The sequence below is a fragment of the Corvus moneduloides genome, chromosome 2 (genome assembly GCF_009650955.1).
Source record: "Corvus moneduloides isolate bCorMon1 chromosome 2, bCorMon1.pri, whole genome shotgun sequence".
NCBI lineage: Eukaryota > Metazoa > Chordata > Aves > Passeriformes > Corvidae > Corvus > Corvus moneduloides.
In genome coordinates this window covers 109,030,811-109,055,602 of record NC_045477.1, presented here as the reverse complement: position 1 = coordinate 109,055,602, position 24,792 = coordinate 109,030,811, and the positions used below count along the sequence as shown (strand labels likewise).

Genomic DNA, 24,792 nt, shown 5'->3' with positions numbered 1-24,792 from the left:
AGTGGAAGTGCAAACAACTGGATCATGGCAAAATATATCTGTTGGGTTTTTATTTTCTTTAGCAATATACTTTTCAAAATAATGTTTTGCCTAAGTTGTAAATACATAAAAATAAATTTAAAAAAAAATCTGTTGCAGTGACAAGCTAAACTTTAGTTAGTCTCATTTTGCATAATCACTTGCTTGTACAATTTATCCATATGAGCAAAAAGCAGTAACTAGGAATTAGACCCTTCAAAGACTGAATTAATCTACAGCGACATATGAGTCTCTTTCAAGTCTTGTCAATGTTATATCCCCAGGAAAGAGAAATGAACATTCACATAGAAAGTAATGTGTGTGCACACAAAAATAATAACAATTTATTTTTAACTATTAACTGCATAGCACTAAATGAATGGTATGAAACCCATCCCTAAACTTCTTTCCCGAAGACAAGATTAGGTACTTCATTGAATATTAATATTACACACTAAATACACTTGTGCAAAATGCTGCCATTTAGTGTTACTAACATTTCATAATGCACATATATACACAGGCATTTACTTCACCAATTCAGAGGCCTAATGCTGGAAAATCCAAAGAATAACCTGAAACCCCCACACTTTTCACTCTTGCAGCCAACACCAACAATAGTCTGTGGGGAGGTGCAAGATGCACGCCACACAGCCTCCCAAGCAATTCATGTAGAAAGAGGTCAGGAACATCACAGGAAACATTCTACCACTGAGAGCTCTACTTGTACAGAGCCCTCCAGAAGGCAGCACAAGGTACAGTGATGTTCTCCTGCATTTCCCTTAGCTGTACTGACAAACAGCCTTGCCCCAAGGCATGTGGAAGGCATGGCAAACAACCAAAGCTAGGGTTCAACTGCAGCTCTAGTTTATTGATGCCACAGCTTATCAGATAAAAGGAAAAAAAAAAAAAAAAAGGTGAAATTTTACCACTGACATAATTTTGAGGTTGGGCTTTCTTTCTGTGATCTTCATCCTTTATTCTACAACAACCCTGGCTGGTAGAACAAAATACTTGTATCAGTCAGCATGGGATAAAGTGCACCGATTATGGATATTCCTGCCCATTTCCACAACACATCAGCAGGAGATTTATTTTAAGTGCTGTTTAGCATTTCCCATGCTAGGTGGATATAGCCAACTGTAGTATACTTCCTGGTCTTGCTCCATTATCTCCTACACATTTAAGCATTATTTGTATTGAAAAGCAAGAAGAGATCAGAATAAAAATCCTGGGTATTTCATTAGCAGCTCATCCATACCTTATCAAAAGCCACAAAAATAAAAAAATCAAGAAAAAGACAAAAACAAAAAAGGTGAAAGAAAATACCTTAATTTTCACTCTGCTGAGTTTAACAGGACTTGTTATATGTATTAATTTTTCTACTCTATGAGACATTCCTTTTTCCATATTTATTCTTTAAAACATACCTAAAACAAAAGGTTGGACAGACATAATTGGATAATTTCAAGTACTTGTAAAACCTGAATGAATTAATAATTACTATTCTGATACTAGTTCTGGCTGACTTTGCATGCCTTCCTCCTTGTTGCTAATGACTGAAAGAAATGACTGTCCCTGTTACCTACCACAAATTCCTTTGGGCTCACTAAAAAATAACATTCTGAGTAAGACTTAAGAATGGGGTTTTTTTAAAAAACAGAGGATATCTTTATTTCCAAGTATGAAGCACATAGTTTGTGTTTCTCTAAGGTATGAGACACAAAATTTCACCACGATTTCCAAATCCCAACCATGTATCTATCAGCTGTATTCTGATCTTGCACTGCATCAAATGCATCCCAGTGACTGTGTTTTACTTCATCCCCCCATTAAGAAACAGTAATACCTTAAAACTGTTCGTTCTTTTAGAATGTCTTTCCTAACCTGAACTATTTCAGAAATAACAGGGCCTTTATAATACAGCATGCATGAAGTTAAGCTCTGGCAGAGAGGAAATGACAATTCTAATGCCTATATAGATATGGTGCAATTCTCCTCATGAGAGATTCTGCTCTGATGAAGTTCCCTTCAGAGCTGGTTCTCTGCCTAACAGCCAGTTTCAAAATGGTAATAGATAGACAAGTAGAAAATTGAAAGAATATCTGAAGTTTTATATTAATAGCTTACTATCAAACTTTCAACAAATCATTGGTATAGTTCTGAAAAGAAAAATATAGCTCTGAAAAGAAAAACATGCAGATTTTTGGGACAGTCCTTTTTAACAAGTAAACGACCCCCTAATTTTAGGGTGAAAACTATGGGCAGAAGGAGACTCTGGAGACTTTTGACTGGAGAGGTTTTGTAATGCACTGCTCCATCACCTCAGGCAGCCTCTCTTGTGGCCACTTAATAGGACTCACCCCTGCCTTCTAGCCAGTTGTCCTGTTTTCAGCGGAAACTACAGCATTTTCATCTGCAGCCCACTGCCACAAAACAAGTACTATGGCTTCTGCACAGCAACAAGAAACCAGCTGGCAACACCAGAGCACCAGTGACACAATCCTTAATAAATAAAAAAATATAACACTCCTTTAAACATCCTGCCACTATATTGTGCCCATAAGACTGTGCCGCACTCGCAGTTGCCATCAGAAAAGAAAGTCTTAACCACACACAAGATTTTTGCAAGAATCCTAAGCGCCATCTTCAGCAGATAGGTACAGAGATCCTGTTAGGATTCTTGTTTGGAGAACCCATCTTACCACCAAGCTAGAGGCTGCATAAAGACCAGGTAAGCTCTACCTATATCAGCATCACTCTCATTTATTCCTTTCCCAGCACCATCACCAGCAAAAATTCTCAGCACATCTGTTACTCTCCCAGCCCAACCTCTCCTCTTTATCTCCTCCCTGTAATCTCTGCACCTAAATAGGAATGGGAAAAACATTTTATCCAAGCATCCATTTTTCTTCCTTCTCTCTCCCTGCATAGCTCCAAGGTCAGCATCTCCTGCAGCATGCAACTTTCTTAAGTGGCAGGAGCTGTACACCAGACTGACAAGAGCCTCAAAGATTTAGTTGCTGCATGAGAGCTGCTGCTGACACTAGCAAAGCCACCCAGAAGGAGCCAGTTACCAATTTCACCTCACTGATGTTACTTGGAAAATCTGTGACTAGCAATAGAGGTATCAAAGACATCTTCTGAATTCCAAGCTGGCAATGCTGTGGTGCGCTAGAACCAGAAAGAAAATGGTGTATGTTCTACATAAAAATTCAAACTGCGAGCAGCCTGTAGGGACCCTCCCTCCTTGTCAGGAGAACCGCATTTCCACCATTTGCAGACAGAATTATATAAGCCAGTCTTTGGCAAGCAGAGCAGTGCTTTGACCTCCAAGCATTCAACAGGAGATGCTGTTAATGAAATAATTTTAACCCACATTGTTCAGGTAGGGGGCAATTCACTAACATGTCTGACAAAGTCTGAGCATCACATTACTGCTGGGACCATCTTCTCTGACACAAGTTGACACTTCACTCATATGTTAAGCTCTGAAGCATCTGTTCCATAATAAACTGTTATATGCTTGCCAAGAACCTAAGCACTGTGTTTTTGGATGAGTATTACTAAGTTGCAAGCCATAATTTAATACTCATCTGACATTGATGGTGACCCAACATTTAATGGAGCTTAATGCTCTTCTGATGCCACTGATTAAATTATTGCTCAGTAGTCCAGTTTCATAATCTACAATTTGCAAGGAAGTAAGACAGATATGCAGGCACTGTCTCCTCTCACATCAGTGAAGCAGTTTACTGGCAGGGAAAGGTTCCCTAATTGAAGTTAAAGGTAAGTACACTATAGTGCATCATTTGTCAGTATAGAACTCTGTTCACAAGCTTTAAGCCAATTATATGATTATGAACAAGCGAAGCATGAAGCATTCCCAAGCACAAGAGGAAAATACGGGTAAAAGCCTTCACCCAGCATGTGCAATGACTTCATAACGTCCTGAGCACTGTCCAGGAAACTCATTCCTCTGGCCAACAGGAGTTTCTATTCATTTTCTCCCCACTAGGTTGTTTAACAGTTTGGTCACCGCTTAGGCACAGCTGTGCAAACAATATTTCAGTGTTTGGCCTGATGCTATTGGATTCCATCCCAAAATGTCTCTCCTCTTCTTTCTGTGCACAGGATGAGGAAGGCTAGTTTGGACACGGAGGATTAGAGGCTTTCACAGCCCAACTTAAATCATTAGACCCTACAATTTTTCAGTTTTGAAATAATTTTACCAAGTAAATTAGCAAGCTTAAACGTATATCTAAGACAGCTGGTAGCAATTGTACTTTCTAAATTGTCTCAAAGTCTATTTCCATCTTGAGGAAAAAAAACACTCTGTGAATACCTAAACATTTTTAAACAATTAAAAGCAATTAAACAAAAGCAATGTTTTTAAAATGCCTTGGATGAGAACAAATAGAGTTTACAAGGGTACAAGCATAAAAAACAACAAATGCTTTTTTAGCTTCCCAGAAAGTAAACCTTTCATCCCAGATAAAACAGAGGTCCTCTGCCAGTACACAAGTAGTTTTACAGGACTATTCATTATTACATTATTTTCACAGCTACTGGCAACCCAGAAACATACCACCCTCAATAAGGTAACTACTTTAAAGTAAAGGAACAACTAAGTGCAAATTGAATGCTAGATGCTAGCACAAATACAGTATTAAAGCTGCAGAAATAAAAAAGTCAAAATCAGAAAATCCCCAGAGTAAGCTTTTCAAAGTGTATGTACCACAGCTACATTGCAGTTCTCAAATATAGGCCTCATTTCTGAGACCATCCATGATTTTAACTTCAAGACTGCAAATACTCCTACTGAAACTAAAGCAGATCGCACTAACGTTTTACATAAGTGTGAGCTTGCATATCTTCTTAGGTGGTGCAGCTTTAATTCTAGCAGAAAGCTGTGGAGCTAATCATGTCCTAATAATTGAATTGATATTACTGGAGTAATATATATATCAGACTAAGTATGTCCTTTACAGTCTCAGAAAATTATGTCATTACCTTGAAATACTTTGAAAATATCAAAAGCATCTCCATTTGGAGATATTTTTTAAAAGGTTTCCCATTAAATGCATATTACTAGACAGTGTTAATTTTTAGAATACATTCCAAAATTAGTTCTGATACATTTTTATATAACCACAAGGCCTATTGACTTCTTCCTTCATTTTAGCTTTAATACTGGCAAAATAATTCTAACTTTTAATGAATTTGGTCTTCAAGAATTTTCCATGCTATAGAATGGAAAAATAGAATGCATTAGAATAGATGCTAGAATAGAATACATATAGAATGTATTAGAAAACAAAATCTGCAAGTGTTTTGAACATTAGCAGCTGATAATCAAATTTCAAAGATTTAATCTCTTCAGAGAATCTCAAATCTTACCATACTGTCTACAGGAAGAAGCTCTCCTGCCCAAAGCTGTACTGAAATCTCAAGAATCAGGGTCCCAGATGTCTCCTTGTGAGGTGCTTGTAACATCTTATGGTTTCTGACACCTTCAGGTGCTTTGCCAAGGATAAATGTATTTTTAGGATTCTACAAGCTGTGCAGTATATATGATCCTTCTTCCCTTTTGCAAAGAAATGTTTTCTCTATTGTCAAGCCCACAAAAGTATATTTAGTTCTACTAATAACTGGCCTTTTTTTGCTTGCATCTTACTCTCCAACGTCACTATCCCCACTTCTTACCACCAAGGTTGCACCTTAGCCAGACCTGCAAAGAGGTTGTATTTCCTATCACTGTATCGAGGAAGTTAAGCTCCAGAGAGAAGGAGATGATTTTCTTCTGCAAAACTAGTCCTCATGACTCAGCATCCTCTAAATGCCAACAGAAAAATATACCCCATTGGCATGCAGGAAAAACATAACAAGAGGTTATTTTTCATGGTCAGGTTTCACAGGAAACGTTACCATTCAGCATTTATAGGAAAAAGTGTCTGTTTTTCCTGCATCTCAGTTCTTCCCAAGACCTCTGACTGCAGCAGTCACCTGCAGTCCACTGTCTTTCTCCATGGGTGGCTAAGGAAAAGAGAAAAAAGAATGTCTCAGCCCAGTCCCAACTCATCAGTGCAAGCAGAACACCCACGAGAGTCACGTCTCTCTCATCTCCAAATTCCCTGCACAAAGCCACTGCTCTTCCTCCCTTGTTCATGCCTTGCAGTGTGGATACCTTGAGTCTCCCACTGCATCCACTCCATCTGGGGAAGACTTTGGTGTGACCACAGCCTGTCCCTACCCAAACCCCGCCTGACCTCTGCCCATAGCTCCCCTATGCTGAACAGCCACCCACTCCCTTCAGAAGCAGAGGAGAAACAGTAGGAAGCCACAGCCCGATCTTCTCACTTTCACTCAGCGTTTCAGCCTGCCTCCTCCACTGCCCTTGGGATGGGATGCCATGGGATGTCTTGACATGCACCGCTAGGTACAGAGCCGGCTGCATGCTCCTAGAAAGCACAGCTGGCAGAAGTCATCACAGCAGCATGAATTCATTGTGAAGACATCTCCTGACACAGCTTGGGACAGGTCTTGGCTATTTAGAAGCATAAAGGGAAGGATGAGTTGATTAGTAAAGTTTCACTGGTATTTTCCACGGCATTCCCTTCAGAGATCCCTGGAACATACTATTAAAAATAGATGCTTGTTTTTATCTTTCACATATTCTGTACTTCTAGAACACAAGTAGTTACATGAAAAGTATTTTGATTAACTGCTGATTTTGTGCAAAGGAATAGATCTCAATTTAAGAAACAGGTCCTATAATTATGGACCCCTGAAAGAATTAGCTGTTTTATTTTACTGGAACCTTTTGAATATCAAGCTGAAAACCTTATAAAAGTCTGTGCTTCAGTATTTTGAGGATTTCTGAGGCTTATAAATGTTCCTTTAATCTATAATTAAGAGAGCTCCATTTTAAACTTAGTCAGAAGTCTATTCCAAATAGCTTTTTTAAGAGCTAACTAGTACTAGGGAATAAAAAAGCAATTCAATGAATGTGTCACCGCTACAGAAAACTGCTGTATCACACTTTTATTTCATTAAATAGCAGACCTTTAGAAGATGAGAAATCAGCAGTTCCAGTCATGACTAAAAGTTCCACCTTTGCACCACACACTAGAAATGCCCAAACATACAGAGGCAGTAAGAGGGGATCTTCCAGGCTTCTACATGACATGTAGAATTATTATGCTACTATTTCAGGAGTTTAAAAACATTATTTAAGGGAGAAGAAACTGTAGTTTCCTCAGGGTAGTAATTGCAATGATTGAAATTGCTGCATCCCAAGTAAAATTGCTAAAGTACAATTTTTTTCACTTAATTACAATTTTTTTTAAAGCATTCCACTAGTGACTACTGTTAACAAGAAAAGACATGGTGATTAAATGTTTCATGTCCTTTAATAGCTAATCTGAAGCGCTAATGAGTGTTCAAAACAGAACTGTCAATTGTTACAGAGCTTCTCACTACACAGTGGAGTGATGAATAAACTTGACTCTTTTGCTTTGCTTGAGTCAGATTCAGAACATTGCAGACCTGATGGCTTAAGCACTGGTGACACAGAGGGACTCCCTATAGGACTGCCTTCCACCTGTCTTACCAGGTGTCTCAGCTCACGCCTCCACTGAGAAGGCCCTCACTTCCCCCTGCTCCGCACAGTCCAAGGGCAGTCACCAATTCCAGAACCTAACTCTAATTAAAACCAAAATATTACCACCACCACCCTCCCCCTTCCTTCTACAGATTAACCAACCTGAAAAAATTCTCTGTTACCTGTGAGACTTTATCACTCCCTTTCTTTGGATGCAGGCCTGCCTCACGTGCCAGGCACTTTGCCCCCTGTGAGCACATCAATAACCCAGGAACGCTGCAGGGAAGCTCAGGGTTACGGCAAGAGATGTCCCCTTGTCCCACTGGTGACTCAGCACCAGATCCACCTCCCACAGTGACCCTGCTACACTCACCTTGCTCCCACATCAGCAGCTCGGTGCCCACACCAATAATGCCAAAGAGAGACCCAGAAGGACCTTCTCTTAGTCCCTCTACCAAGAGTATGAAAGCGTCTCCACCTGCTCTTCCAGTAATCCACCTTTGGCCTACGGTAAATGCCAAAAGCATTTGTCATCATATTTTACCACTGGGAAATAAAACAAGAAAATTGGTGGATAGTTTATACAAGGCATTAGTTACTTTTGGTTTTCTGCAATTTCTATGTCATGATGCTTTTCCTACCAGTCTTGATATCATAATTTCTTTTACGCAAACTCAGAAACAGAAACAGTTTAGTTTCAAACTGTAAGATAATGTCATTTCAAATTTTTCTTGAGAAAGTCCATAAATACCCATTAAAATGTTCCTTGAGAAAACATCCCAAATACTGGTGCAAAAAACAGCTAGAGCTTACCAGAATATCACCATTTACTAACATTATTAATAATGAGCACTCTTGAGGACCTGAATATCAAAACTGATATTTTGAGCTTCTTTTAATACATGAACTTACTGTACAGACTCACCAGATGATGTGGTACAATTCTCTTTAGAGCACTTTTAAAAATCCTTAAATTCCTATTATGGCCCAACTCATAATGGGTGACTTACAGGGCCCCACTTGCTCCTGGAATGAACAGGATGCAGATTCAGCCCACAGCCATTGCATCACCATGTACCAGTATTTTGTCACAGCTCTGATATTTCTCATAAAGCTTCAAGGAACTTCTGAAACAGGTTTTGGTGGTGTATTTGTTTATTTTCCATTAATACAAATCTGTTCTCTAGTGTCACGCTTATCAATGTAACAGTAGAATGTGCTATGCAAGATCAAAGCAGACCTATAAATTATGCCAGGCAGGAATTTTATACTGAAGGGTTTCCTGTTGCTCAAAATAATTTAATCAGATAATCTATATAAAACAAAAAATCTGCAGTATCTTTTTTTCTGTTTGTTCATACATTGCCTCTCTCTTTTTACATATGACAAACTAAGTTATACAGGGCCTACATTTTACAGGGCCTACATTTTACAGAGTCTAAGACAAGAGGCACCCATTCAGTTGGTTTCTGGCACCAGGCCTCTTCCAACATACTGGGTTATGAATTACAAATAGTCTCTTCTTTCCTGCATTCAGTCAGAATAATGGTGAAACAGATGGCAAAATGTTTTGGCTTCTACTGCTCAGCCAGAAGTGTGAGCAATTACACTGGGTGACCAGATCTCTTCCTCCAAATAATCTACACAATTATTTACTTCACCTTGTCTGGTGCCATTCAGGCTGCAACATCCTCTTTACTCAGGGATGAAGAGAGGTGCCTACTTAAGCCTTCCCCATCCCTTACTTTGGGTAGGTGGGGGCAGTCGATCTTGATTTTTAAGACTCCTGTACTTACAAGAAGAATCCAACTTACTCCGTCAACAATATACTGAATACAAAACTCATTTGTGAAATTTTAAACTACTAATAATGACTTTTTTACTTTTCAGTGTGCTACAGAATCTGCATCATCATGACCACCAAAGACTTTATCAAGGGACTGCTTGACAGCAGGGACAAAAGTTAACGAGGTTGTTAATCCTCAATCCACCCCACAGCTTTTGGCAGAAGATAAGAGGAAAAGCATGGTTTGTTTAGGAGGTGGCTCGATCTTCAGAGCTGATGCAGCTTCCCAGGTGGGTGAAGCTCCTCAGACCTCCAGGTCTCAAATCAGGAGTGACAGGTAGTACAGCAGTCTTCGAGTCCCCCTGTGCAAGCTCAGATTTGTGTGGAAGAAATCAGAGCTCTGCAAAGAGGATACCACTGAACAAACATACAAGGCCTCAAGTAATTTGAAAGATGTCAGCCACCATTGAGTACCTAACAAAGAATAGACAATCCTGCCTCTTAACTAAAAAAGAGCATTTTTCCTTTTAAAAGGGTTACTAGAAAAGGATTATGGCATTGTAACAATTTCTTTATTTAAAATACATTCCCAAGCTTCATGTATCAAACTAAAGGTCACTCAACTTAGTCTCCACATAAGGCAAAGGCATTCACACTGGCAGAACAAACTGTATCTTATGAAGCGAAACAAAACTTAAAATGTTTGCTGTGTTAATGATTAACAAAACTTTGTATTTGCCAGTATTTAAAATGCCTTATTATTTCTAAGTTATACAAGTCCAAGACAGCAGCATCCTACAGAACTATTATCAAGAAGAAATGAATCTGTCAAAGTGCAAACAATTTCTGCCTAACAAACAGGATACATGGCGAGTAATATAACAGTAGTTTTAATTAGCTGGGCATATAAAGCTGTTACAAGACAAATTTCTTTCATTAAAAAAAGCAGACAGTCAGTTAGAAATGGTTCAGTGCACCGAACCTAAAGGTGACATAAGACACTAAAGCTTCTCCCTCTCCAGTAAAAGGAGGAGCCGGAGTAGCACCATCCAAGTAGCAGGTGATGAGCAGCCCCTTCTCCTGCTACTGCAATACTGGTAACTGCCCAGAAATGCCAGCAATAAAGGGGGTCCAGCAGCACAGAGGAAAAAAAGTCAGCAGTAAAAAGAACCATTTTCTGTAACTTTGTTCAGGCACTTGGGATAAGAGTTTCTTGCAAAATTAAATGTAGGATATTTAAGTCCCTCCAGTATTGAGTACCAATGTCTTGTGTGTTAGCCAGAAATGGTAGCATGGTACCTGCAGCATATTGGGTATACATTATTTTATAATGTAAAAAAAAAAAGGTGACTAAGAATATGCATGTATGCATAGCACATCTTTTTTTTCCTCTCCACTTACGGGATTCTGCTTTCCACATCATACAACTGCATTCCAACATACGGTTCCCATTTTCCCCCCTGCTTTGGGCTGGAGGTGCACCCCAAAGAAGGGCTATGCCAGCTGCTCCTTTTCCCAAAAGAGCCAGAGGCAACATCAAAAACATCAGCAGAATGCCCACTGCACATATTATTAGCAGAAGACTCGGTCTGGCCAGGCCTAAGGAGAGAGACTCAGGCATTTAAATACAGAAATTAGATGCCTGAATTTAAGATCACAGGGCATGATTGCAGGCAGTTTTGTCTGATCAAATTAGGATGGAGACAGACACATCCTTGCCTCCAAATCCTGTTGTTGCCAATGCCACCCTGGGCATACCAGCCAGGATGCTCAAGGCATTTAAGAGCACTGGGAACCTTAAGCTCCCAGCCCTTGCACACAAGATTATTAAAAGATTCTGGATAAAATGAAAAACAAAATATAGACAGTCCTGGAAGCAAAGCTGGGAATCCAAGACTCCTCCTTGCAGCTAAATGGGGATAGCAGTTTCTCATTTCTTAAAGTAGTTTTGTGAACAGAGATTACAAGATATTGCATGAATGCTGGATTGCTCCTCTTCAATTCAAAACAAGCCATTGTTCTAGGGATGGGAAACTGGTTTCTGGAAAGACAAACATCCCTTCTTGTTTGTTTCATTAAACTGGTAAAAGAAAATTTAATTCAAATTAAGAAAACTCATATTCAAACTGATCCACTGGAGAAAAACAATTTATGTGCTGTTGCCACTTTGCACTCATTACAGGGGCTAATGTTTTTCAAGACACATCTTTTAAACCTTCCTAAGCTTATTATTTACTATCTCCTGACAAGCATGACTTCATTTCATGAGCTGGCACACATCCCATTGTGAGAACCTAATCTTTAATAACATATCCTAATTAAATATGCATATATAATGCAAAAACCAATAGCTAAAATTCAGAACAAAACAAAAAACATTCATTCGACTAAACAAAGCAATTGGATTAGAGTGCACAGAGCAAACTTGAATATTAAGTCACATATGTTACAGCAAAAAGTCATTAAGGGAAGGGGAAAAAAAGAGTAAAAAAAACCCCAAAAAAACAATCAGGCAGACAATTCTTTATAGCTGACCATATCTGACCTCTCTGAACTCCTAGCTAGCTTACTCCCCATCTGTCATATGATAATAACTTTAAAAGAAGCACATTTAAGAACGCATCAAAAGTTCAAGTCAATTGTTCTTAATGTGCTTGATTCCACTCAAGAAGGGTGTGTTCTACAGAAGCTACAAGGATTTATTCTTCTCAACACTGATGGCATAATTTTAACATTAAACTATTTATTATTTTGAGTGGTTCCACAGTGACAAAAAAATCATAATACAGGGACCATCAAACAAAAAAAACCCCAAGAATAAACAAATAAAAATTTTCAAAATTACCTCTTGAGATTTAAATACCAAATCAGGCCACCAAAAAGCTACTTCTATCTATTTGCCCATTTCTGAATTACTGTTATCTGGAAGCCTCTTTCCTTCTAGTGAGTACACTCCTAATATTTGACATTACTGAGATACTTTGAACGAAAAAACTTTGTGTTACAACTTTGTGACCTGCTATAATGCTTTCAAAGATTCTATCAAAAGAAAATTAGATACATTTATAATTTTGTAAGAAATTTTACCATTGATTGAGACTAAACCCCAACATACATCAATCTTTGCCTTCAGAGGTCCCACTGTAATTCTTTCTTGAGGTTTGATTTAGTAAGATTTATCAAAACAGTATTCTGCAGGAAACTCTTCATAGTATTTGAGAGCATGAACAAGAGAGTAAAGGCTTACGATTTACAATTGTAACTCTTAGGATAAATACAAGTCAATTACCTACACCACATTACTGAACACAAAGCGAGAAAATCTAATGAAATGACAATATTACAATTTCTAGATCTTATTTAACCCTGCCTGACTTTTATACTTGCACAGATGAAGAGCGTGTTCATCTTCCCTTCGAATCTAAAATATCACCATTCCCACCACAGCCTACAATATATTGCCAACGTTTTTTTTAATAATGGACCAGGGACAAAAGTTCGTATTCAGCTTTACCTTCTTTTGAAGTAGAAAACAAAATTTAATTAATTTTGGGTTTTTGAAGGGACCTGTCACATATTGAAGTTGTATTTTTCAGTTATTCTATTACACAGAGCACTCATTCCTCTGAAGAGGAGTTTGCTCAGACCTGCAGAGGTGATGAACATTCAGGACATGCTGTTCTGCAGACTAAAGCCTCTGTCCCACAGTCACAGCACTTGGATACTCAGGCAGCCACCTACAGCACACACTGCACCCCACTTTGGAAGGCAACCATGTCAGGAAGACCCATGGAACTCTACAATCTGGTAAGAGAGGCAGCCACCAGAGGTAAGCATTAATTGCCCAGTCTGTTCAGGTCTACTCATGCATAGCTCATTAGCATTAGTTACCTCCAGTTCGTAATTGGATAGTTCACCACAGCTTACAGTGAGCTGGGCAACAACAGATAGGATGCAAGAGAGAAACTAGATACCCAAATAAGTAACAGGAAAAGGTTTTATTGTCCAGAACAGATCAACCAAACTATTGGTGAGCTCCTTGTAAACTAACTTTGAAAAATTTAAGTAACTGAAAAGAAACTACCTTTAGATCTCTGCAACAAATTTAATCTGTTGTTCATGTAGCAAATACTATCTAGTACATAGGGCGTATTTTCACAGAAAAGTGATTTTTGTCTTGTTTTGGTTTTTCCCAAGACCTTGGATTGGTAAACTGTTAAGACCACTTTCAAATACTGACATTTCCGTGATGGAGATGGGGGCCAACAAAATGGTGCCAGACTGTTTTCAATGGTGCCCAGCAACAGGACAAGAAGCAACGTCCATAAACTAAAACACAGGAAGTTCCACCTTAACACAAGGAAGAGCTTCTTTACATTGAGGGTGGCAGAACAGGCTGTCCAGGGAGGCTGTGGAATCTCCCTCTTTGGAGACATTCACAACCCACCTGGACACATTCCTGTGTCACCTGCTCCAGGTGACCCTGCCTCGGCAGAGGGGTTGGACTGGATGATCTCCAGAGGTTCCTTCCAACCCCAACAGTTCTGTGATTCCACCACAATTCTATGACTACCACTACTTCATTGCCACAATTCTTCAGCTGTCTTATTCAAGCAAGGTAGTTATCAGGAACACCAAAACCCATTTATTAAAAAAAAAAAAAAAACACCAACACAAAAACAACAACTAAAAACACATCCAAAAAATCCTAACACACCAACAAGAAAACATGGTAATCATAGGAAATACAGAAGCTTCATGATTAAATATACATCATCATACTTTCTATAGTTGCAAACAGTAGCTTCATCATAACTCATTAGGCATTCAAATGCTCTCTCAGTAATGAAGTTTGCTAAAGCACTCATAATTAAAACAGTCATTTGAAGGCTATGAACTATCCAGTCCTCTTCAAAAATGAGTTTACTTGCTCTCGAGGAGTCCTGTTATAAACCTGTCTTATTTTTCTAATGACAATCTGTCCTATGTCCTTCAAATATTCAGACTGACACTTACATGGAATATTTTATGTGCAGTGATTACCCTTCCAGGCTGAACCTCTGTCAAATCCACATGCAGAGCATGACAAATTATTCGCACTACACTGTGCTCTTGGACTCAGTTATCAGGACTCCAGGAATAGGCTTTTGACCCCAGACTGCATTAAACAGCTAAGATCCACGCAGTTTAAAACATACAATGAAATAATGACTGAAGTAAAAAAAATTACATCTGCTTTTGAAGTCCAGTATCCAGCAGTGACATTACAGACTGCTGGTATTTTCAAGAGGACTTGTGGGGCACAATACTCAACACTACATCAAAAAACATTAGAAGAAATTTAAGAAACACTAAGCCTCCACATTCTAGGTTAAACTAGCATATATTTTTATTTGAAAATATTTGAAGACTGCAACATTTGAAATAATTAACGTCTCTTGAAAAGCAGTAAGGAACTCTTTGTCATCCCGCATTTGCAGAAAATTTTGGAAACAAATAGAAGTGGACTATGAAAATAAAAACACTAAGACATTTGGCTTGGGTTCTTTTCCTATTAGCTCTAATAAAATAAAGTCTACCAAAAAGAGCCATTCTTGACCTATGAAGAGAAATGGAGACAAAGGGCACGTGGTTCAATTCATGATGATAAAAAAACAATAAACAAGACAGCCAATGCTGAACACTCAAGAAGGTATGTTTTGGATATCTCACAAAAGTCTCCAGTCACACTTCACTAAGACTAAGCAAGAAGAAAATTGTTACTTGTTTAGTTTTAAAAAAGTGTACACAAAGCAGGACAAGTGCAGGTTCACAGAAGTTCACTGTACACAATGTAAATTGTTTTTTTTAGAGAGCAACTTCTACTTCGTGTTCAACAAATCCCTCTACTGATATTTCTTGAAACAGAAAAATCTGAAACAAAACAAGGACAAGAACAGCACTGCAGCTTGTGAATCAAACTATCCACTATATGAAAGCAACCAACAAAACTACAAAGCAATTTAAGAAATTAAGACAGGAGCATGTCAGTAATGGATATTGACAAGGGGAATCCAGTTACAAAGATTTTAATTATTAACATGGAATTTAATTAGCGTGCTAGAGCTAACTCTCCCACTACTATGAAGGATGCCAGCAAGCCTTCAGCAACCACACCTGGTCAAGATTTCAGGTTGGCATGTCACTAAAATGACTAAGTTCTCTTGTCATTCCCATGAAAGGTTTCAGTGTTGACTCAGAGGTAAGAATGCCATCTAGTGAATTACTCAGACAACACTGGCATGTCCCACCTATATTTACCTAGCCTCAATATGCAGAGGAAGGCTTTCTTCACCTTCTTATTGATGTGAAGATTATCAGGAGAGAAAGAAGGAGGGGAAGGCAAGGAAAAAAATACCTATTTCAAAATAGGTCATTTATAGCTGTAGCTACTGGCAACTGGTGGATCTGGCCAAACTAAAAATAAATTCTGCACTTTAACAAAACCAGTAATGTTATCAACTTCTTTACAGCTGACAATCATTCCCCGTGGGAGGAAAGAGCCCTTTAGAGGTGAACCTGCCAGCTGCTCAGCTCTATACATGGGTATGCTCATCCTTCCAAATATGAGAGGCCAAGGAGAGGTCCCAGCATTACCCACGCTCAAGGACAACCTCAGCTGCCACCCCAACACTCCTCCAGACTATTTTGGCCAGCTCACACAGGAAGGTTCCATTCCACCAGTGGTACTAGCCCAAGTGGCACAGTCAGGGCCCCACCAGCAATAGCTGAAGCTCTGTGAAAATGGCTGGTGCAGCTCTGCTGGACACCGCCTGACCACCCACATCCCACACCAGTAAAATCCTAGCAGAGGAGTCACCACAGCATTCACAAAGCACAACTCAACACTACCAAATATACACCCTGTTCCACTTAAATCAATGGATGCTTGATGCTGATGTCAGTCCTAAACCATTTATTTCAAAAGCTACTCGAACCTTCAATTTAAAGGCTTAATTAATTCTCATCAACATTTTTCCCTCTTCTTCACACAAAAGAAAAAGGTATCAATACAAAAGTACAGCACTCTGCATCTGACTATATTAAAATAATACACTTCAGCTGAATATAGCTTAATTAAGGCTTACTCTGGTGCACTCCTATATTAATTAATAGTTTACTTGGAAATTCCCACCATATGGTACTGTAGCAGATGTTAATCATGTAAGGCCAAACACTTTGAAATTACTGTTCTAGCCACTTCCTCTGAGGTACCAAGTGCCCTAAATTTCTACTTAAAGGATAAACTGGAAATGCCAAACATCCTACAAGATAACATCCACAGCTATTTTCTTCAAGATAATATTATTTGGCAGATAAATAGCACGAAATGGGGTAGATTTTCAAGCCTCCAGTACTATAAAATGACTTGCTATAGACAGTGCTGGACTCCCTTTGCATAAGAAAAATGCCTGCATTGAAAACCTCAAGGAAAAATTTATTTTGTCACCCAGGTACCTGCTAAACCCCATACACAGGGAGGGCAAAAATGTGCACATGAGTAGATGTGCGTTAAGCATTTCAGCTCTTGGGGTCCCCAGACCCATGGATCTGTGTCTTCCAGCCCTTCATCCTTCAACTGCAGGAAAGGAACACTACAAAAAGCAGCAGATGCTTGCTCTTGGACAGTCAGCTATTTTAAATTTAAGAGGAACTGCCCTGCTAGGCCTGTCTCACAACAAAAAATTGACAGTGCTCTGAGCAGGTTCATGTGGAAGTAGATTTCTTATAATGTGAGCCTAATATTGGGCTCCCAAAATTTTTCTTCTGAAAAAATACAACTCATCTTCATCTCCTTACTTCATCTTTTTAGAGAAAGCAAATGCATTTGAAAAGCTGGAAGACATCAATGAAGAAAATGTGGCATTTCAGAATTTCCCAACACGGTGTTTCCAGACCGGATTTTTTTAACAAGGTATTTGGAAACTCTTATCCTTCAGCATTTGTCTTGGTAACTATTCAGCTTCTAAACTGAAGGTTTAAAGTATTCATTAAGTAAATTATTTAAGCAATAAGTGTGAAAGTTTTGCAGCACAGTTTTCTTTTGTTTTATTTGGAGCTAAAATTCTAAAGTTGTTTTCCTGCTGAAGGTAAGTGCTTGCTACAGGTGATCCTCAGTGCAGGTATGATTTAACGAGGATTTTGTAACTTCTTTGAAAAAACCAGCAGTTACACAGAATGGAAGCCTTGAAGAATGAGCTCTTTCTCCTTGTTGCATACCTCTGAATACAAGCATATACAGGGAGAAATTTCTCAGGAAACAGAGAGAAGCTGCTCCTTATTCCTCTGGAAAATGGTAACAAATATTACTACTTGACTCTGGGAAATACAGTACAATCAAAAGCTACAGCAACTTAACTGAGATTAAATGGTTATCTACACTTCTGTGGATCAGACAGAAAGGCTCGACCATTTGCCAATTTGGGGTTTAGAAGATAAAACTGCCTGGGTTATTATTGCTGGAGTGCTTAAAGGCAACTACTTGCAAAGATTCTAAAAATACTGTATGTATATTTCAATCTTCTCATCTGAAAAGTGATCTGGTTTGCAAAATTCTTGACACCATTAACCAGAAAAGGCATTTTTAAATTGCTTGGTTTAATACTGCACTATGCAAATAAATTTGAATAAGATCAAAATACAGAGCTTTACCAAACTGTTGCAAAAAACCACTTGAGAAAACATATTGTGAAGCCATATTTAAACTAACAGATGTTTCAGAAACAGAACAATATGTTCAAACAAAATAAAGGTGTAAATGGGCAGTGCTAGAAGAGTTTCACAACTAAGCACATCAATTTCAGTAGCGACTGAGATGACCTCATCTAGGAAAGCTCCCTCCTAAAAAGATAATAAATTTAGAAATAAATTCTCATGTTATGCTTAAAATTTGGCTGCATGAATTATCTGCAGAGTGGCTGCTTATGTAACTGCCTTTGCTATGGCAACACTCGGCTGTTAGGCTTTGACACATCCCAGTTGCAATTGCAGTTTCATTTTCTGCTGATAAACAATGGCAGGAGAGGTTTTCTAATCACAAACAAAGATGCTCTAGAACACATCACTGTGATTGATGTGGCAGCCATTGATACTGCTAAAACTCCTAATGTCAGAAGGGCAAGCAAAAAGGGAGAGATCCACAGGAAAAATAAACAAACTAGAGAGAGAGATCTTCCAGCACTGCTTTCAATACGGTTTTAAAGCTGGAGTCCTTAAAACTAAAGTTTGGAATAGTGCAGTTTGACTCCTAACTACCCACAACTGTATAAACTCCCCTCTCTAAAAAGTCCCCCACTTTGACTAAAAATTGTTGTTACTTTTTTTTAAACAGAGTATCAATAAATTAAAGAGTTGTGAGTTCATCAAAATTAAACACCAGCTATAGCACTATTTCATATTTTTCTACAGCTTTTTTGCTAGGCATTACAGTAAAAGTCATAAATCCATTTACTAGTATCACTTCAAAGCTAATGGAGTACTACATGTACCCTCCGATACTGCAAAATTTCAGTTTGCTTTACTTTGGAGAAAGAAAATAGTGGTTTAATGCTGACAAATTGCAAAATGCCTGATCTATTCCACATATGGCACTTAGCAATGACTATTAAGTAGATGACTATTGTGAAGCTCATCAGTCACCTACACACACTTGACAAGGAATCGAAGTTTCAGAATCCAAGTGTTTTTTATACTCTCATCCAGATTTTGTTTCCCTGAGACAACTCAGCCTTCTCCATATTATTTCTAATAGTCACAATTTTTAAGGGCCCTGCCAAAATCAATGTGAAGGGAAGTAGCATATGAAAGAACCTTTAACTTAATAGACCACTAGAAGAAAAACTAAAAAATCTGGACGAAATTGAAAGCCCTAAATGAGGCACGTACATTTGTAGAAGCATACCTCTTTACCACCAAGTAGGTGCTCACATGCCTTTGTAGCACTGTAGTCCATCCTGCACTCCAGAAAAAGCTCCCCCCTAAACTCAGTCCACGTCAGTCTTCAGAGAAAGCCATGGCCAAAAATGAGGTAGGTCTGAAGTGACCCTGAACACAGGATTTACACTTCTGTTTTTAAGGCCTAAACCCATTTGCTAGATCCCGGCGCTGTGAGAAAATTTGTGACTTCACTGATGAGCTTCCCTGTTGCTAACTAATGGTTCAGGAACTGCAGCAGGACCTGGGTGCTGCCACAGCAGTCCTAGGGCTCTGTACATGCACTAACAGGAGCAGGAGGATCCCCATGGCAATATTATTTTTAAATCATCATTAAGTATTGGAATATTTAGTTTCAGAGCATTCTCACAAACTCTCGCATTTTCTTGATGAAGAACACGTAATTCCCACTACACGAAGTGGAGCACAGTTGTTGGCAGCCCATGATGACTCTGCAAACACACATGCCACTGAAAAGGGACATGAACTTCAGCACACAAAGAGCAGACAGAAACTCAGTTCTCAAAGCCATGCAATATTCAATCATCCAGATGGGGAACTTTTGCACTCTGCTTCCACTTTTCTAGCACATCCATATTTCTGCTTCTCTCCCCCCAGACCTTCTAAATATTTGCATCCTTCTAAACCCTGGCAGAGTAGACTTTATAGAGCTAAAAAGCCCCCAGTTCGTAGCATTAGAAGCCTTTAAAGGCAACCCCACGCCATCTTCTTGAGTACAACTACCATTACAACAGTTTAAGCTGTATGAACTCTGTATAAGTCCTATAAGCTGTCATTCAGAAAGCAAAAAATAAATATTTAAGCTTTGTTAGATAAAGTAATATTGATATTTTTTTTCAGGTGGACTGCCTTTTGGAATAGATTCTGCCATTGAGAGAATGGTACTGAATTAAAATACTGTTAAAAATAGCAAGTGCTTATCAAAATACAGCAATTATCAATAACCTCAGACCAAAGAAGTTAAATTAGAAGACTCAGTTAAAAACATCCTATTGTTTGGTAAGTAACTGAGTGTCTTTGAGTGCTCTCAGAGCCTCAGAAATCTAAAACACATCTGGCATGTTCTCCTCCTGAGTGAGTGAAAGCCATGACATTCGAGGATGCTTGCCTATGTGACGTGTCAACGTCTTGAGACATGGCAGTGAAATCCACACAGGTCCTCCAGAGGGGAGGCAGAGGAGGTGACTGACACACTTTCAGCTCACTGATCCATACAGGACCTTTAAAATTAGTACTAAATATATGAAAAGCACAATAATACATGGTTTGAATCAATTTAAATACTCATTTTATCCTCCATGTACAATATGCCATCCTGTGGGAGAGATGAGCTAATCCATCTACTCTTTTTCCAGCTCTATGACAGTTAATCTTCTGTCTGTGGGTTCACTTTACACCATAGAAAACTCATATGCTGACATAGGCTCCCCTCGCTTTGTTTCTTTCATTTGCATAGTTTTAACTGGTACTTTGGTCCACAACTTCTTATTGTACACACTTTCACAGTCAAAATGTAGATAGTTACTTATCTGTATAACCAATTCCAGGTACAACTCTGTAGCTCATCAGCGTTGGCATTAGGCCATTAAAAGGATCCACAGTGTGTATGGCAAGAAATTAAAAACTGACAATATACTGGAGGAACTGCATTTATTCCACAAATACCCAGTCTTGAGCCTGTTCCCTATACAGACATCCAGCCCAGAGTGTGGTACTTTTATCTAACCCCTTTGAGTGGAAATACTTCCCCCATGTTCATTTCTCACATCTTATAATTTCAGGCCCAATGCTTTATCACTACCCTAAACAAAATGCCACTGAGGTAACGGTTCTTTTGCCTAAATAAAGAATTCCAGATGAGGCCTTTTACTGCAAGTGTTCAGGTCATACCAACAAGACCATCACAAAAACACTGAGAGCAATAAAATCTAAAGTGTTTCATTTCCCCTTACTTTCAGATAACTGTAAACAATGTCGAATGGTAGGATTTGCCTTTTTCAGGAAAGATTTTGCTTTGAACATCAAAATCTATTTGGAAGAATGCTCTTTACATAGCTGCTCTGAGCAGGCATATGACATAGCAGGGCACTCACTTCAAGGAAGAGGTTTAAACCAAGTTCAACATTTATAATTCTATAAAATAACCCCCAATAAGTCAGCAAAATATTCTCACATCTTGAAGTTTATTGTAATTTACGCAAACCAGACTTGACTGCCGCTAATGCAAAGACCACAACTGCACTCCTCCCAAACTCCTCATGACAGACACATTCATGTTTTACTCATCAAACTGCCTTGAGTACCCCTTAAAACACAAATAAGCAATTCTGGGGACTTTCAGTAATGTAATTTGCTGGACACAATGCACTTAAAGCAGTAGAAGAATATTTTTTCATATGGATTTCACTAACGATGTTTGCAACACTACACATTATAAGGAAAACAAAGTTGTTGCAGCAAAGACTACTTGCCCTCATCACTACCATCCTTCCTCCAAACTCAGCAAGGTGTGACCCATCAGGCAGGAGCAAACCTGCCCACGGCTACTGGTCACTTTCGTTTCCAGGCTCAACTTCTGAAACTAGCGTGGCTACCTAGGTGGTTTTCCGCCAAGAGTGCTAGTCACAGGCAGGTGCTTTATCTCCTTGCACCACCTAAGTGAACGTTCATGTGCTACACAGAATACAAAATGACGAAATGGAAGCATGAAGCAACACACATGCGTTTGCTCAGTAAAAATGAAAGTCCTCCAGAGAAAGAATCAAGCATTCATGCCAAAGAAAACCAGATTAAACACTAAAAAGCAAGCTTCATATTCCAGAAAGTAGGCACAACTGCAATATCTGCTTTTTTTTTGGTAAAGTTTACATCATTATTTTTAAAAGATCTACAGCTCTGAGTGTCAGGCACAGGTTTCTAACTACAAATCCTTATCCAGCTGCACAATTTTTAATGCTACCATTTAGCCTGTTCTTTTAAAATTACTGATTTTATAATAATGTATTACAAAAGCAGAGTATGCAATGCACTTCACCTGTCATTTATGAAAAGTACTGGATGCATTACGTTTAAGTGTTTTAAAAATGCATTATCTGCAAATTCATTATTTTTTATGCATTCCCCAAATTATGGTGAAGGTATCTCAGGCATTGATTAGAAAAAAGTCCTACACAATCTTTTTTTTTAGAGGTAAAAATGTTGGAAGCTAAATAGCTGTAAAAAACATTCTGAAGTTGAAAAGGGCTTGCTTTTAATACTGATCATCTGTAGTTCCTTCAAGTTTTTTATTAATATTTACTAATTTCTCAGGATAGGAAGTATTACATCATTCTTTTTGATTATTATTCTACAGAGCGAGAATGCTTCCGAAACTGCAAACCTGTGTATGTTACTAAATACAGTTATAACTCGCCAGCTATAAATGCCACGATTGAATAACTGAAAACATATGCTATATGCCTGAAATTTTAAGGATGATGAAACTGTCACATTAGTAGCACACAGCATGTTATAGAGAACTCCCACAATGCAGCAGTTGTTCAAAACTTGTACCCATCCGGTCATTCTATCTTTATAAAAAGATTTATAATACTAGATGGTAATTTATTCAAAACACAGCTGCAGCCTGACTTAAAGGTAATAAGAAAAATACCCCCCCCACAAAAAAAACACAAAATACCTTTTCACATTACAGCATTAAAGCCATGTCAGAATGGTATGCACAGAGAATAAAACAAAAGCGTTTCCAAAAAGTCCAAATTTTATTCTCATCAGAGTTTTATTTCAGGGGAAGACAGGTGAGGGAGCGAGAGGAGCGGAGCAGCGCAACAACCACACTCAGCCTAGAGCCCAGACTGTTCGTGCTCCCTTCAATCACGGATCTTCAAGTGTCGCCCCCGGTGAAGGGGGCCCGGCCGGAGGAGCCCCTCGCCCGGCACGGCGGCTTCCCAGCAGCGGGGGGGAGCCCCGGCACCTCCGAGGGCGAGGACCGACCCCCGGCCTCGCCGCCCGCCAAGCCCCCCCTGGCCCCCTCCTCGCGGGGGAGGTCGCAACCCTGTGCCCCCGTCCCCCAGCGAGCGCAGCACGTTCGGCTGAACTTTTATTCGCGACTCGTTTGGCGCCGCATCCGCCGGGAGCAGCCGGACACGCTCCCCGCGCCCCTCCGCTGCTGGGGGCGGCTCCTTCGCCACCCCGCGGTCGCCGCCCGGGAGCACCCCGGGTTCCCGCGGGCACAGCCTCACCTCCGCCCCCGGCCCCCTCCCCGGCTCTACGGGCAGCCGGGGATCCCCAGCCGCCGCCCCCGCTCTGAGCCCGGGGCAGGAGGGCAGCGTGGTCCCCGGCCCCAGCGACGCGGCCCCGACGGCCTCCCGCCTCCCTTCCCAACCCAGCCAAAGCGTGCGGGCAGCCGGCACTGCCGGTAGGCGGGATCCCGGCGCGGGGGAAGCCGCGGAGCTCCCCGCACCTGCGGGGCGGGGGTGGGGGTGATGGGAGAGGGCACCGCGCAGCCCCGGCAGCCGCTCCTCACCTTTCATCCAGTCGACGACCTGGCTCGGCGACCACTTACTGACGGGCTCCATGATGAGGGCCATGGGCGGCTCGGGGGCGCGGGGCTCGGGTGGCCGCCGCTCTCCGGGCGAAGGGCGAGGCTGTGCGGGGCGGAGGGACCGCGCTGCCCGGAATCCCGGCGGCGGGAGGAGAGAGCCGCTATATCCCCGCTTGCCTCCGCTCCGCTCCCTCGCTCGCCGCCTCTGTGCCTCTCTGGGGATTTCAGTTCATGTTGCCGGCTCGGCGCGGAGGGGGAGGAGGAGGAGGAGGAGGAAGGGGGAGAAGGGGGCGGCACGCTCCGACGCCTCCCGCCCCCGCGAACCCGCGGGCAGCGGCGGCGGCTCCCGGCCCCGCCGAGAGGTCGGTGCCGGGCGGCGGCGAGCGGGGCACGGGCTCGGCTCTGCCCGCTCCGGTGCCCGGCGGCTCGCGCGGCTCTCCGCCGCTGCCGCGCCGGTGTCTTTTTCTCCTGGCGGAAATGACGAGGCGGCTCCTGCCACCCGAAAATATCTCCAAGTGAAATGGGAAGCGACACCCGACGGCCTCCCGGAGCGGGGGGAGCGGGGGGGGGAGAGGGGGGGAGCCGGGATGACTCGCAAGGTGCCGCCGCCGGCGGGAGGGGGGTCTGGGGCGGCGGCAGCGCCGAGCACCTGCTCCCGGCGGGTCGGGCAGCGGGGGAGCCTGCGGGGGAGCGCAACCAGCGGCTGGGGTGTGGGTTTGTTGGATTTTCCCTGAATTAAGCATCGCTGCGGGGGCGGGAAAAGTAATTTCTTTTTTCTTTTCTTTTCTTTTTTTTTCTGGGTTGTTTTTTGTTAGTTTGTTTGTTTTTGTTTTGGGGGTTTTTTTGGTT

At 40.7% G+C, this 24,792-nt stretch overlaps 1 protein-coding gene across 12 annotated transcripts in view; it reads right to left on the bottom strand.

Moving 5' to 3' along the window:
- The window catches only part of CNKSR2 (connector enhancer of kinase suppressor of Ras 2), a 208,597-nt gene extending 184,341 nt beyond the window's left edge, over window positions 1-24,256 (bottom strand). For 4 of the 12 annotated variants that reach the window (XM_032100791.1, XM_032100792.1, XM_032100795.1 and 1 more), the window contains exon 1: window positions 23,926-24,250. In XM_032100791.1, coding sequence (XP_031956682.1) covers window positions 23,926-23,989 — 64 coding nt within the window. In that variant the 5' untranslated portion in view covers window positions 23,990-24,250. Of the gene's footprint in view, window positions 1-23,925 lie in introns of all 12 variants that reach the window. The other 8 variants (XM_032100801.1, XM_032100804.1, XM_032100794.1 and 5 more) reach the window with 6 other exon arrangements.
- Window positions 24,257-24,792: the final 536 nt, after the last annotated feature.